At 34.7% G+C, this 15,547-nt stretch overlaps 3 protein-coding genes across 4 annotated transcripts; 1 reads left to right on the plus strand and 2 right to left on the minus strand.

The window, feature by feature from the left end:
* The first annotated feature begins 452 nt into the window (after positions 1 to 452).
* Positions 453 to 1,646, plus strand: LOC109178110. Its single transcript, XM_019327641.1, has 2 exons — positions 453 to 816; positions 1,328 to 1,646. The coding sequence occupies exons 1-2, from the start codon at positions 567 to 569 to the stop codon at positions 1,477 to 1,479; spliced, it is 402 nt and encodes a 133-aa protein (XP_019183186.1). The 5' UTR covers positions 453 to 566; the 3' UTR covers positions 1,480 to 1,646.
* A 95-nt stretch (positions 1,647 to 1,741) lies between these two features.
* On the minus strand, positions 1,742 to 3,179 carry LOC109178040 (mitogen-activated protein kinase kinase kinase ANP1-like). Its single transcript, XM_019327536.1, has 2 exons — positions 1,959 to 3,179; positions 1,742 to 1,925 (listed from the first exon to the last, which is right to left on the minus strand). The coding sequence occupies exons 1-2, from the start codon at positions 3,050 to 3,052 to the stop codon at positions 1,742 to 1,744; spliced, it is 1,278 nt and encodes a 425-aa protein (XP_019183081.1). The 5' UTR covers positions 3,053 to 3,179.
* A 6,491-nt stretch (positions 3,180 to 9,670) lies between these two features.
* Positions 9,671 to 13,032, minus strand: LOC109178183 (WRKY transcription factor 42-like). Of its 2 annotated transcripts, none has more exons than XM_019327766.1 (6): positions 12,612 to 13,032; positions 12,384 to 12,491; positions 11,216 to 11,380; positions 10,814 to 11,107; positions 10,607 to 10,720; positions 9,671 to 10,273 (listed from the first exon to the last, which is right to left on the minus strand). In XM_019327766.1, exons 1-6 carry the CDS (start codon positions 12,870 to 12,872, stop codon positions 9,767 to 9,769), a joined length of 1,449 nt encoding a protein of 482 aa, XP_019183311.1. In that variant the 5' UTR covers positions 12,873 to 13,032; the 3' UTR covers positions 9,671 to 9,766. The 2 variants fall into 2 exon arrangements, with proteins under 2 accessions (XP_019183311.1, XP_019183310.1); XM_019327765.1 differs by having other exon boundaries at positions 10,814 to 11,125.
* Between the last annotated feature and the right edge of the window lie 2,515 nt (positions 13,033 to 15,547).

The following is a 15,547-nucleotide window of genomic DNA, read 5'->3' on the forward strand; positions in this document are numbered from 1 at the left end:
TGAACACCCAAGTTGGCAAGTGCATCATGAAACTAAAAATAATATACATTATTGAATGAACTCTGTTTTTTAGTTTTATTTTTCACAAACACTAGTTTCATTATAATAACATTAAAGTATCATTTTAATTCTATTATATTTTCATTTGACAATTATAATCCACACGGCATTGTATAGACCATGGTCCGCTGTATAACAACTACACCAAATTAGTTTAGATTTAAGCCGACTTGTGGCAGGGGATGACCGTAATATTGAGAGTAGTGGTCCAAGATTATTCCGCTCTAAAAATGGAATTCGAATGGAAATTCTACCCTACCAAATAACTTTGTTTAGGAAAACAAGTTGAAATCCATTCCTTGCCCAAAGTGCAAGGATTTATATACATAACCCAAAGTGCATGCAATATAATATTCCCCACGTAGAATCTCTTAGCTTGATGTTCTTTTCTTCATGCGACACCCTACCAATTAACATACATTTCATAGCCATATATCCTAAATACAATCCTTTTACGTACTACATCAATTCACCATTCGATTGAACTTGCAGAAGAAATTAAAATTATGATTCAACCTTTGTATACTCTGGTGTTCTCGGAAGTGGCAATATTATTGTTGCTGCTTTTCAAGACGCCGCTGAGGAATCCACTGGTGATGCTGTTGGGAAGGTTCAAACGAGGGAGAGGCCCTGTCATTGCCAAAACCGCTGGCGGAACCTTATTCATGGTGTTGATCTCCATCTTCTACAATATGTCCCGGATAAAGACTGACCACCTTCTTCTTGCTAATCACCTTCTCGAAGCATCGCTCTTAGGTGACAATTTTAAATGTTTAAATTTTAATACCGGAGTATCATACCTGATTATATAAAATTCGAGTATCCTATAACTGTGAGTATTGCAGTACATATACTGAGCTTGTTTGGTAATTAATTGTTAGCAGTTATCGGTTAGTAAATTAATTAGCAGTTAGCATATTGTGTTAGCAGTTTTGATAAACGAATTGTATTAGAGATTTCTTAAAAAATATTTGGTAAAATTAATTGTTTATATATCCGTTGACATGTAAAAAGATCTATAAGGACGTTTGTATTATTTTCTAAGTGACACTTTTAAATATTTAAAATTTAATACTTGGAATACCATGCCTAATTATATAAGATTCAAGCCTCCTTAAATGACGATTTCAAGTAACACATGGAACATAGTCTTTAATACTACCATCTCAATTAAAAGTCTAAAATGATAATTGAATTGTACATTTATATTTATATATTATATGTTAAAAATGTATGACTTGTTGAAATAACATACAATTGCATGCAGGATTTTCTCTATTCCTAGCGATGATGATAGACAGGATTCACTATTATATAAAAGAGCTACAGACGATGAGAAAGGATTTGGAGGCTGCAACCAAACAGATCCACACTCGTAACAGCACAGAGATTGACAAAACAGCATCAAAAGATGATTAATTACATTAATTAATAAGCTACCACTGCACTAATGAATAAATCATGAAACCTCTGTTTATGGCTTGTTTTGTGTTTGTATCATAAATCAACTGATTGTTTCTATCTTAATAACACTTTCTCTGGGTTGGTTCGCCCGGCTACATCGTGTATAAAAAACTCTGAAATGGTACTTAGTTGCAGCTATACCTCCATTAATGAGTCAGTTTTTATAACTGAATTAGAATCTAAAAATTTATTATCTTCGAAGCAACAACTTAAGCCATTAAACTTTGATTAAATGTGAAATTTTAATCATATTCTTCACAAAATCTTGAATTTTGGGTGGTAAGTGATGTTTAACATTCTCATGTGACAATGATACATTTGTTGTTGTACCTAACCTAGAACTAAAGCTAATCTCCTCTGCAAAACAATCAAACAGAAAACCCCCATTGCCGGTCAAATCTTCTGGATAGAGAAATGGCTCCACCTCCATTAACTCATCTTCTTGATCAAGGTTGCAATAATTTTGAAATTTAGTTTTATCGGTTTTTTCTATGGGTGACAAATTAACAGTTTCCACTACTTCATCCATTCCTCTTACGTTCACCCAACCTTCTTCGTCTTCCCAATCGGGAAAGGTTGATGATCCGATCAACCGTCCGATCCTATTCGCCGGAGGATCGATGGGAGAGGCCGGGATAGGTGATGGAGATTTTGACGGCTCAATCGATTCCCAAAAACCTTGATCAATTACACTCGTGGGAGAATTCCTCGAAAGAATTTCGACTTTTTCGGGATTAGAATTCGGATATTGCAGAAACGGGTGGTGAAGAAGCTCCGCCGCCGTCCACCGGTCTTCGGCGTTTCTGTTTAAGCACTTGCTCAAGAAATCCTTAGCGTCGCCGGAAAGCCAGCCGGGAAATTCGGGCACAGCATCCTCGGAATAACCAATTCTGTAAAGAGTCGAAACCGGGTCGTCCATCTCCGGCCACGGCGCAGAGCCGGTGGCCATTTCGATGACCGTGCACCCAAACGCCCAAACATCAGCTGCAAATCCTTGCTCTTCCCCACGCGCCACCTCCGGCGCCATGAAAGCCGGCGTGCCGGAAAATCCACAACCGGCAGCTTCTCCATTTCCCAAGAATTTCGCACACCCCAAATCAGCAATCTTAACAGCACCACCGTCTTCACTGATCAAAACATTCCGCCCCTTCACATCACAATGCGCAATGCCTTTCGAATGAAGATAATCTATCCCCAACAAGACCTGACGAGCAAAGAATCGGATCATGGGTTCATCCAAACAACTCCCCAGCTTCTTAACCAGATCACAGAGCGTCCCACCGGAAACATATTCCAAGAAAACGTTGTACACAACCTTATTCTCCTCACACGTAATGTCAAATCCCAGGTACTTGACTACGTGAGGAGAATCAAGTTGAGAAAGTATGGACTTCTCTTTTTGCAGCAGACCGGAATCGGAGAACTCGGCGGACTTAACCGCGAAGGGCTCACCGGAGGAGGCCTTGGCGGCGAGAAAGACGGTGGCGGAGGAGCCCCGGCCGATGATGGGGCCCCTACTCCACTCCATGACTAGTAGTTGTGGGTGTTGAAGTGAGATTGTGGAGTGGTATAAGGTGGAGAACGTTTTATAGTCAGTGGTTTTGAATGGCAGGCAGTACTAATTAAGATATGCGACGAAACAAATAGCTCAAGCACAGCTGGATTTTTAATGCGCGTCGTTATTCCTCCTATTGGTACTCCGAGGTTTGGTGTACAACTATTTTTGTACAAACATTCAATCCAGCCTTAATGTCTTGGGTATATCAAAATTTGGGGAAAATAGTTTTTTTTTTTTTTTTTAAATGGGAAAAATAGTTAAATAGGCACTCAAACTAATACACGAAAGTGTAATTAATTTTTAAACTTTTGAAAAATGCACTTAAATTCATTAACATGTTATTTTGGTGTATTGACGTCCAAAAATCTATTAATGATCTACGATAACAAATCACTCAAATTCTAATGATACTCTGATAATTGCGACAGTTGCTGATTTCATCAAAGCAAATAAGCAACCATCTAAGTTGCATTCTCATCAGAGAATGCAACTATGGTCGATCGCCTTCTTGGACTATCAGAGAGGGTGACCAACGATCGTAGAACAAATGGGAAAATAATAAAAGAAGGAAAAAATAATAATTAACCACATACACAATTTATGAAGAATTGCTAATGTATTCCTTCATTTTTCATTTAGGGATGCAACGTTATAAATTTTTTTATAAAAATAATAGTTTATGTTATGAGTGTTATGTTAATTGAATTTGCACGACTTAAGAATCTCTCACTACTTCTACTCTAAAAATTAGTTGAGAAGGTAAATTGTATGATATTTCAATTATTCTATAAGCCTCCAACGCTTGTATACTAGTGTCCACAACAACGTCAAATCCGTACCTCTTTTTAATCAATTTTTCTTTGAAGGATTCACACATCACATGCACACTAGTGTCTTGAAGCATGCCCAACAACAATATTTACCTTAGGTTGAGGGGTGAGACGGTTGGAGATAATAAATTGAGTTTGCAAAATGATGATTTTTTGTGGGACCCGCAGGTGAGGGGAAGAAAAATAAGAAGAAGAAACACAACTAGAGAGTGCGTATTGTGCACACCAGCAATGTCAAGTGGGCGCGTACACTACATATATCTACTAGATGGACGCGTTTCACACCAATTTATTTCTATATTTTCTTCTTCTTTTTTCCTTTTCCTCTTCCTTCTCTCTCCTATTTTGGCCAAAAAAATTGATATTATTTACTTGCTATTAAGGATGCTCTTAATTCTCTGCATTTGTATTATAGTATGTCTAGAAAATGATATAATATGTATGCACTCTAAATTATCCATATGTCATCTTGTGCTTAGATGACACATCTGGCTCCCCTTGAACAAAGATCACAGGATAGTATTCAAAAAAAAAATAAATTTATTCATATGTCCAATGTCCAACTTCCTTCTTCTTCTTCTTCTTCTTCTTTTTTTTTTTTTTTTTTGGAAAGAAAAGCACAAATGCATTAATAATCAACCACATCAAGGGATAAAAAAAAATTATCCATATGTCCAACTTCTATTTTTATGTTTACTTTTATTAATATTAGTATTTGGTTTAATAAGGGTGGGTGGTGAAGCACGTGGATAAAGGAAAGAGGGCTGGACAGCCATGGCCGACTGCGGGCGGCGCTTGCTAAGCTCTAATCCTGCGTCTGATTAAAGCGTGATTAAACCTAACCACTGTGTGTTTAGTTAGTTTTGCGATCTTTGCGTGATGGCATTAACAGAATGAGTTGAGCGTTTACATTTTCACATGCACTTACAATGTGAAAATCGAATTATAACAACAACAAAAAAACACATACTATATATATATACAGCCTCCGTCACATGATTCCTACCACAGTTCACAATATGTGGCATTTGATGTCTCATATCATCATTTAACTTGCTCTTACTAGGGTGACTATTAGGTGCATCGAAACTTTTAGGGTGTCACTCAATATGAAAAGTAACTTTAAGTCGAGTTGAGACACACAAATTGATAACTCCAAGCATATAATTAATTAAATGGGCTGATGAGTCAGGCACTTAAAATCTAATTCACTGTCACTCGAATCTTTCGGTCCCAACCAACCCAGTGTCAGGCACTTAAAATCTAATTCATTGTCACTCGGATCTTTCGGGCACTTATATTTTTTGATTCACAAGAAAGTTTGTAGTCGCTATTTGAAAATATGTACGGGGTAAAGTTTCCATAGCTGGTAAATAACCATAATAAGGTAAATGTATCGGTTCATATATACTTTTTCAACCTACCGAAATTCAATGATTCAATACCGCATCGACACATTGTTAACCGAACTCGACACATAAAATGAGACTGAGAGAGTAATTATTATTGCTGATAGGTATTCACCACAAATCAACACACATTTCTATACATCAATATATTGTATTATTATCTGCACCCACATGAACAAGATTAGATTAATTGAGTTTCAATATAATTGGACTCATGCAGAACAACTCCGAAATATGGATTTGTTTGATAATTAGTGTAATAGATTAAATGACAAATTACAGTTTGTTCATTGTTAGAAGGCAAAATAAATTAAGCAACAGAGCAGGGACGTTGAGAAATCCAACTCTGAAACCCGTACGGCCGGCGCGGAAACATTGATGCCAATTAAGGCTTCCCTTGCCGGCCGGTCACATATTAAAGTTCAGCTAATTTATTAATACCAAATTAAATATACTCCATTATTATCCAAAGAAATATTTACTCATTTTCAGTGACTCTCAAGTCTCATAAAAATTTCTAGTTGTAATTTACCTTTTCTATGTGACTTGTACACCAGGTGACCCTGATATATCAAAGATATACAAACAATCTCATTTTGAACAAATATACAAACTAAATTAAGAAATCATAAATGTGGCTCTCCCAAATAGGAGTTCATGTTCGAACTTCAGTGGAAACATGGACTTTTGTGTTTCAGCAGTTTGAGAAAGTATGTATGAACAGATATTATATTATAACAGAATCAGTAGTACTAAAAAAAATTGTAAAATATGGTAATGCAAGACACCAAAAAAACCGCTAAGTAAGAAATTTTCTAACGGCAATACCTGACAGTTACTGTAACTTGGAGTAAATAAATAAATAAGTAAATAACTACTCTGTACATGTCATATATATATATTATCGAGTGTTAATATCATCGGCAGTAGATTGTTAAGCAGTCCCTGCGGATATTAACTACAGCTACAATTAGGCTGTACATAAGTAGTTAAGTACATTGCTTATTATTAGCCGATCCAGTATTTATTATTTAATTAGGTGGGAGTATATGCCATATAAATGCAAAAATTCTACACCATAAGAACATTAAGTTATAATACAAAAAAATGAATAATGGTAAATAAAATGAAAGTTGATTGACTTTTTTTTTTTTTTTTTTTAAATCAAGCTAATAACATCCACAAATTTATTACATTTTACTATAACATTGTTATATGTTACTGTAATGATGAATATATTAGACACGATCCAAACTTTTAAGTTTAAAAGGCATGACGCAAACTCAAGGCAAACATGCAGACTAAGGGCTAACCTTGGGGTCAACTGCGTTGGGAGGTCAGGTTGGCTAGGCATGAACTCGGAGGATGTAGATGGGAGACTCGAGATCAATCAAAGGCTGAGAAGTGGATGTCACATCAATTCTCTATTTCAGGGTTGTGAGAAGGTTGTTAGGGAACTAGTATTATAGTACGTCAGAAAACGATATAATAAGTCAGGTTGGTTAATTAATTCAGACACCCGAGTTAATTTTCTCCAGCCATCATATATATGTGTGTGTACTATATTGGTATATGTATCTCATAGAATAATAAAATTAATTATTTAGCTGAATCTCGACCGGTTAGGTTTCGTTGAGAAACAACTCACCTAAAACACTACCGAAATTACGAATGAAGAAAAATGGATAGTCACTACAGAGTACAGAGCTTTAAAGGAAGAGTGAAAATGGAGGGGTGTTGGGGTCCAAGGTAATTAAGCCATGAGAAGGCATGCATTTAGTGATTGGCTGGCTGGTATTTTGGTCTGCCTTCTGCAGGGAGTATTTAGTTAGGGAGTTTGGCAGTTTAGGTAAAGAATTGAAGTTGGGAAAGTAGTGAAAGCATTGGGTAATTAAGAGAGGAGGGAGGTACGTACCAACAACCAGTAGAAAATTTAAAATATTAAATTACAAATTTACTCATTGCTAAGTAGTTAATGAGTATATCTTTGTATCTTTATTTTAGCAATTAATGCGTGAAGAAATTTATAAATATTAAAATGAAAAAGTCCTCAATGAACACCAGTTAGATCATTACAGCGCGATTCGAATTCGTAAGTCGTAACCTACTCTAGACTAGTTATTATTATTATTATACTAAAAAGTATAACTAATATCGAAGACACAATACTATTTTATTATACTTGTCTAGGAGCCAACATCATTTTTCAATACTAGATTTGGCTCTTTAGGCCTTTACCCAACACCACCTAACATCTTTCTAAATCTTCGGTACACAAAATTATCTAAAAAGCAATACGAAAATATATTTTCGCGTGCTAATTTGCTCAACTTTTACTAGACTATGTTTAAGAGGGAAACTCGCAGCGACTATTTAAGATGTGCACGGAATAAAACGTAATTAACTCTAGTACATCAGTCCACCAATCACACATAAATAAAAAAAAATTATATTCTGTACTAAAAAAGTCTTGTGTGTTAAATTTGACTAAAAATATGTTAGTAATATTTTTGAAGACAAATAACGAAGCTATATTAGGCAAGGTGTCAGTAATATGAATATACTATACATTGCACAAAAATAATTGACGGGGTTGAGCCAAAGGTTTTGGGCTAGCTGGTGAATGACTTTAATTAAGTCATCCTGTTGTGATATAAAAAAACAAAGACATTATTTCTATGAGTTAGCCCAATGCCGAGGTTGCCTATTGGGTTGGACATTATATTTAAGATAGCAAATTATGTTGTACAACCATGTGCACCATCCAAAATTCAGTTCTATGTTCATAATTTTCAATGTTCATATTCCCAATTGTTGAACTCTGTATTCACAAATCACTAAGCTATATGTTCATAATTTGATAACTATACAATTTAGAAATTTTCTATAGTATAGCAATTACATATGAATCTATAATATAGAAATTATGAATCTACAGTTTAAAAAGTATGAATTTACAGTATAGAAATTATGAATTTATAGTGTAGAAAGTATGGATCTATAGTATAAAAATTATCGGTCCAATTCTGTGTGCACCTTGCATGGTGCACACGGTTGCACATCATAATGTTGTTGATTATTTAGTTATTGGCCGGAGCTTAAAATTTTCAATCTTATAAACTAATTAATATTGGTTAGAGTTAATAACCGAAATACTTCATTGACTATGTTGTATTTACCAATTTAATTGGTCCTCGGTTATCATCTATACCGAATTAAGTCCTCAACTATTCATTCTTTATTCAATTTAATCATCGTTAATTTATATATTTGTTAACTGTTAAAATTGATGGCAAAATTGTAACTCTATAAGCTTTCTTCCTCCTTTCCCATTTTACATAGTTGAGGACTTAATTGGGTAAGAATGATATAGTCGAGGATTAAATTTGTAATTACGTCATAGTCGGGATACCATATTAGTTATTAACTCTATTGATTATAATCTTGTGAAAATTTTTAACATCATATCCGAATGGGTATTACGTTAGTCCTATTAATCATGGTTGCAGTAGGCGCTAGGCGCTAGTCGGGCGCCCGGGCAGCGCCTAGTGCCTAGTCGGCGCTAGGCGGGCGCCAAAAAAATAGTGACAAACTTGCAGTTTGACAATTTTAATGAGGCTGTTTTCAACATTCAATCAAATAACACATCCAAATAAATGAAATAATGATAATTAATAAGTCATAACATCAAAACAACATTAAAAAATAAAAATACTCAAATATAAAATACTCATATACTTCAATCATCCAAACATTCAAAGTATCTAACTAGGACGGCTGGATCAGACGACATCGGTCAAAATTAGACGAAATCGATCAAAATCTGATGAAATTGACCGTCTCGGCGGAGTTGACCGCCTAGGCTGATTTCGGTTGATTTTGACCGATTTTACCGCCTAGGCACCTAGAAGTGAAAGCGGAACGGCCTAGGGGCGCCTAGCGCATAGACACCGCCTAGGCCGATTTTTACAACAGTGCTATTAATTCAATTACATTAAATTAGTTTCATTTCCAGAGATTTTATAAATAATTCAATTCATGTATACCTTATTTAAATGTTATTGTTTACCGATAGTAATAGAGGTGGGCATGGATCAATATGAGTCTAAGACAATTATATATATTCACTACTCTTATAATTTTCACCACCTTATTTGTCATGGGCGAACATTTTTTAAACTAACTCACATCCAATACTCCACTAAGTAGATGTGGGTTTAATTCCTATCAAATTTTATCTTACTAAATAAATTTAAAAATTAATAAGATGTCAGATTTTCATAATGATGAGCATAATACAAATATTCTAATATATTACCCCCAAAAAAAACAAATATTCTAATATAATAACAAAATGTACATGCATGCATTCAGATTGATCAAAACACATCCAGTATAGTTCCAAGAAGAAGATAGACTGGGAGTATATAACCTTAGTTATATTTCTATAAAACTTTTGCTTGCACGTTGCTTTCCATGCTGGGAGAGGGTTTAACATCTTGGTCACTGAGATCAGTACTGTTAGGCGGCGGCTGAGCTGCTGCATGGCTGCCGCCAATGATGGAGGTGATGGCGGAAACCAAAGCCGCCGTAAAACTAGGATTTCTCGTCAGTGCAGCCGCGGCAGCGCTTACGATGCCGGGAGGAAGCGGAGGATTTGGGGAATGGAACGGCGGCGGCGTTTGCTGTGTAGCCATGGGGTTGGTGAGGTCCAGGGTGATGGTAGGGACTGATGCAAAAGTTGATATTGTTGGGAGGAAATTTGGTGGGAGGACATCGAGATTCACCGGACGTCCCGGCCCGTCCGCACTCCGAGCGGCGCCTGAGAGCAGCATTGTGGCGGCGGCCGACGTAGTGGATGCCATTGGCCTGGCGGCCGGCGGCAGTGGGTGGTTGTGCTCACCTTCGTAGGTAACTATCATAACCGAACGGTCTTCGGCACACCTTTGAATCTGTCATTTTATCAGTGTTGTATTAATTAAAGTGAAAATTATAACAAACAAGTTAAGAATCCAACTCCATCTATAAGTGCAACTATGTAAAATTAAAATTCAAGAGAATTCAACCAAACTGATCAAATTATTAACTTAGTAATCAAACAGTTATAAGTTGACTCTTATTAGGAGTTGCTTATTTAATTTCTTGATTTGATCGAATTGTAAATTATGAACAACCTAGATATCTTTTGTAAGACCACAATACAAAATTTATTCCTCTCTCACTTAATAGAAGTATGTTTCCTGTCACTTAAAAAAAACTTATGAGAAAAATGTAACTATATATACCTGCTTGCGGACGGGACAAGTAGAGGTCATGGTGCAACGATAATAAGCTCGAGGGCAGGGGTTTCCTTTTGACATCTTTTGACCATATTTTCTCCATTGGCATCCATCAGAACACTGAAACCCATGCATGCATTTCACCTTCTAATTAACTACAAATCTTTGGAACTAATAACTAATTAAAACATCATCAGATTAATTCTAACTTACATAAGGTGTGTCGCATGGTATGCGGACGGAGACGCGTGCCTTCTTGGCCGCCGGGGCGGGTTGATCGGCGGCAGCTGGAAGATGATCAGAATAATTTTCACCGTTGGATCTGCCAGCAAGCTTTTGTTGTACCTTGTCGGGGCTTTCTTCTCTGGTGTTATCTTCCGGACATGGCGGTGACGCGCCGGCGCCGGCGCCGCCTTCTGGCGACGAATGTGAATGCGAATGCTCTTCCTTCATATCATCTTTCAGTTTTCTTTTCTTCTCATTTCCTTCTGCGAATCCATCGTTCATCTGATCCAATTTACCCGACTAAATTAATTAAAGAACATTAACAAAAACCATTATTAAAATCCAAAAAATATGTTCCTTTATTTTAAACTAAAAACATCATATGTCTACCTTATCGTCTTCGGGGATTTCAGGTTTTAGGGTCTGTTGATGTTCTAAGATGTATGCATAGTGCATCTTCAAAGCGTTATATTTGTCGTGGACTTGATTAAGCATTGATTTCAAACGTTGATTTTCCGAGTTCATCCTTTCCAGCTCCTCCCTCAAAGCTGTAAGCTGCACCATAATTATGTAATGAACAATCACTCAATCTATACTGCTAAAGATCGATTTGAAACTTATTTTATTACTGTACTATAAATAATCCCTCTAGACTCTATTCACAAAAATATTAAAAATAATAATTGTCTAAACTTTTTCGTTTAAGTTAAAATCAGCACAATTCAACTTTGATCAATGTTTAAAAACATATTGAATATTTATCTATTCTTCGAAATAATATATAGTAAATGGGCATTTGGTTGAAACATAGAAATCAAATAGGAATTAAAATCAAATACTTAATAATTTAAATGAATTTTAGTGAAAGTAGTTTCGTTGTTTAGTATATAAATCAAAATTGAAATTAATAAAAGAAATGTCAAATTAAATATTAAAAAACAAAAATCAAATATTGCATCATAATCTTCAACAAACAAGAATAATGGTAATGGAGTTTTGGGTTTTTTCTTCATTTTCTTCATTATTTATTATTATTATTATTATTATTATTATTATTATTATTATTATTATTATTATTATTATTAATTATCCATTCAGACATGCAAATTAAAAGTAGACTTTACTTTCTCACAAAAATGACATCTATCAATCCAGATAGGCTAAAAGAGCATTCCAAATCATTGAAAATAGACATACAAACATGAGAATCAGATGGATTATTTGAATATAATTCTCATGCTACAAATGTATAAATTAAATTAAGGATCGGTCAATACAATTTTAAATAAATTAAGTTTCAAAACCTAACATATTTTTTAAAAAAATTATAGGAGCAACTAATATTTAATGGATATAGTTTCCTAATATATAATTTAAAATTTAAAAAATATAAAATTTTAGAAATATTAATTACGAAAAAATTAAATTAGTAATGAGAGAACAATACTTAATAACTTAATAATTTATAATTTAATTTCTTAGCATGTATTAAAAGTTAGTTACCCTAAAATGAGATATAAAAGGAAAAGTGGGGCAGAAAAAGTAGTAATAACCATACATATAAACTCCTTTCTTCTTCAACTGTTGCTTTATGTTCCATTGTTGCTGGCGAAGCGCCATGGAAGACCATGGACTTCTTGCTTGAACCCAGAAGATCTAAGCCAGTCTGTAGAGCAAAAGACATAAAAACATCATCATCAACAGTTGCACTGGGTAGAGAAAAAGAGAATTAATCAGAGATTCAGAGGAGATGAATGATCTGATAACGTTGTTTCAACTTAATTACATCGAGTACTGGGGGATGGTTGACGGCTTCATCTCCAACACGGCCATTCCCTTTACTAACCAGAGCCGCTTCGTTGGCCATGGCGGAATCAAAATCAGTATTCTCTCTCTTGAAGAAATCTAGTTCGTTAACGACCCTTTTCTCGGGACGGAACGACGACGCTGCAGGCGGCGGCGGCGGCGGCAACGTAGGATCGTCGAGGGAGTTGAGAATCACTGTCGGATGATGAAGGTGATGATGATGAGATGGTGAACCGTCCATGGCGTGCGAAACAATCCAATATGATTATGATCTTTTCTACGTTGTTGAGATCGAGAACTACTGTGTCATATGCAGTCTTCAAGAAGGATGTATGGATCGGAGACACAGAGAGGGAGAGAGATCGAGCAGAAACAGGTTAATTAAGGTCTTTGTTTGAACTTTGAAGTCTTGAAGGTCACTATTTTAAAGAGGTGCAATTGACTCGGCATTATTATGGGTTTTGGACTATGACTTATGACCAAATGTGAATGGAATAGTGGACTCGAGTTTTTTTTTCTTTTTTTTTTTTTTTTAAAGAATTCTTCCTTTTGCTATAAAACCAAAATTCTAAATTATACGTCAAAACATAAATCATGTAAAGGTAAAAATATTACAAAAGAAAAAAGATACTGACCAAAATCTTATAGATTAGTTTCAGTAAACGAACTTACTCATTTAAGGTCTTGAAATCGGTGATCAAGTTAGTTTAACGGTCATGAGTTTATTGCAAGATTTCTTATCACCAAAATATATATAATTAGTACACTACATTGTAGTGTGTGTATTCTTTTAAAAAAAACACACACACAAAAAAAAAAGATTCAACTTTATAATTTTTTACCATAAAAAAGCAGTCAAAATTTAAAGTTTATTGTTGAGAATTAAGTTTTTGATTGTTGAGTATCCAAAAAGATACTTGTGGCCACCGCGCAAGACTAAATATCAGTGTGTATAAGGATCTAGCTACTTTGGACATAATCTTACATTGTTGTTGTCAAGGTCCAAATTTAAGTCTTCTCTCTCAAATAGTGTCTACTGAATCAATGAGCTAAAGGAAAGTTAGTGGTACCTACTATCCATAAAGGTTGTGAAACAAATATGGCTACAACTACTAAGGTGGAAAACTTCTTTAGGAAGTTATTAGCAAAAGGGTTGTCATTACCTTGACATGTCCATACAAAATCAAGTTACATGGTGTGTTTGTGTATATTAGACAATGAAATTAAATATGTAGAGTTGGGTTATACTATGAATATGATAATTATTGTATATTAGAATTACACAATTTAAAAACAAAAGGAATCTGTGTCATCCATGGGAAATGGAAGTAAAATAGAGTTGGAGAATAGTGATGATGTAAGAGAGTGCGTCAATAGTACACATGTCAATGAATATAAAATTTATGCATTAAATTTAAAATTTTAGAAAATAATAAATGGCATTTAGTCTTTTTTTTTTTCTTGCTTCCGTTCTGGCCAGGTTAAGTTTTTCATACGAGATGGGGTTTGAAATTCCGACATTTCTTAAGGGAGAAAAGTGCACAGCCAGACACGCCAACCAAACTGGTTAAATGACATGTAGTTTAAATTTAAAAGTAATATGCATTAAATAAAATATTAATTTTGTTTGCATTTAATTTTATGCGTCAATTTGATTAAGGAGATTGACTTAATATATATGGCATTAATTTATTTTATAATATGTTAATACATTTGGAGAGTTGGCAAATAAACTATACACACTTTGAATTCAAAACAATAATTTCATTAATTACAACAAGTTAAATTTTAAAATAAATGTAAGTTGGAATTTTTTTATATAAGGAAATGGGATACCCACATACACAAGCTATTACATTCGCCTCCACTAAAACTCAAATTCATCACCTCCCACATATAGGGGAGCAACTTAGTTTCAATGGACCACAAGGTTCTTGGTAAGTTGGAATTTTACATTACATTGAAGAATATTATAGGTAAAAAATGAATGGGAAAAAATTGAGTTGAGGAAAGACTTAGGGTGTGTTTGGTTGGTGGGTTTTGCCCATAGGAATGGGTATGAAAGTGATTGTTGTTGTTTGGTTGATAGGTTTTTAGAACACTACTATGGGTTTCGAATACCCCATCAATTGAAAAACTCATACCCAAATACAATAAGGGTTTCATTCCCTTATTCATTCTCAAGCACTACTATTAGTAACCATTCCCATTTCACCCTACTACCAAACATGTTAAATATTTTCACCAAAACCCATTACCATTACCAAGTATTTGATACTCATACCGATTCCGATTCCTATGTGCGAACCAAACACACCCTTAGATAGTTTCCAATTCCCTCAAAATAGTTATTATTTGTATTGGTTGGGTGAAAATGTATTGAATATATGTTTTTTTTTTCATAACACTGGAGAAAAGAAACAAATACAAATTATACCAAATGTGACAACGCTACACCAATAATGTTGTCTACAAAAATGATAGATCGTACACTATTGAGGAATTGATGAGCATATAGCACAGAATCTGTAAGTTTTTGTCATCGCCCATAATTGTTGTCATCTAATCTACATGCAAATTAAACATATGAATACATTTAACGCATACATGCAGTACGACATCTCTCATAGTAGATCACCCATTTTGTGATTGTGGTAAGTCAAGCATATTTAATTATAGAGTTCTTTAGTTATATAGTTGTCATATCTTACTTAAAACTAATTGATGATAAATAAGTGGACATTAATCATTTAATCACATTCTCAATGGTAAGTCGTGTTTTATCTTGGACTGAACTCGGTCGATTCAGCCAACGCTCAACAGCAGTATATAATGTGAATGTAACTTAACGGACAAATTAAGAATAAATATCCACCCGCATGGGCAGTTTAACTGGTCATAAATGTGAAACTTTGG

Source organism: Ipomoea nil, unplaced genomic scaffold, assembly GCF_001879475.1.
Source record: "Ipomoea nil cultivar Tokyo-kokei standard unplaced genomic scaffold, Asagao_1.1 scaffold0813, whole genome shotgun sequence".
NCBI classification, from domain to species: domain Eukaryota; kingdom Viridiplantae; phylum Streptophyta; class Magnoliopsida; order Solanales; family Convolvulaceae; genus Ipomoea; species Ipomoea nil.

What these genes read in the sequence shown, in the direction of transcription:
- LOC109178110 (XM_019327641.1), top strand. Translation starts at nt 567, where the DNA reads ATGATTCAACCTTTGTATACTCTGGTGTTCTCGGAAGTGGCAATATTA. An exon ending in TCTCGAAGCATCGCTCTTAG is followed by an intron (nt 817 to 1,327) that starts GTGACAATTTTA and finishes AATTGCATGCAG; the next exon opens with GATTTTCTCTATTCCTAGCG.
- LOC109178040 (XM_019327536.1), bottom strand. Translation starts at nt 3,052, where the DNA reads ATGGAGTGGAGTAGGGGCCCCATCATCGGCCGGGGCTCCTCCGCCACC. An exon ending in AACCTTGATCAAGAAGATGA is followed by an intron (nt 1,926 to 1,958) that starts GTTAATGGAGGT and finishes TCTCTATCCAGA; the next exon opens with AGATTTGACCGGCAATGGGG.
- LOC109178183 (XM_019327765.1), bottom strand. Translation starts at nt 12,872, where the DNA reads ATGGACGGTTCACCATCTCATCATCATCACCTTCATCATCCGACAGTG. An exon ending in AAGAAGAAAGGAGTTTATAT is followed by an intron (nt 11,381 to 12,383) that starts GTATGGTTATTA and finishes ATTATGGTGCAG; the next exon opens with CTTACAGCTTTGAGGGAGGA. An exon ending in TACCATGCGACACACCTTAT is followed by an intron (nt 10,721 to 10,813) that starts GTAAGTTAGAAT and finishes CATGGGTTTCAG; the next exon opens with TGTTCTGATGGATGCCAATG.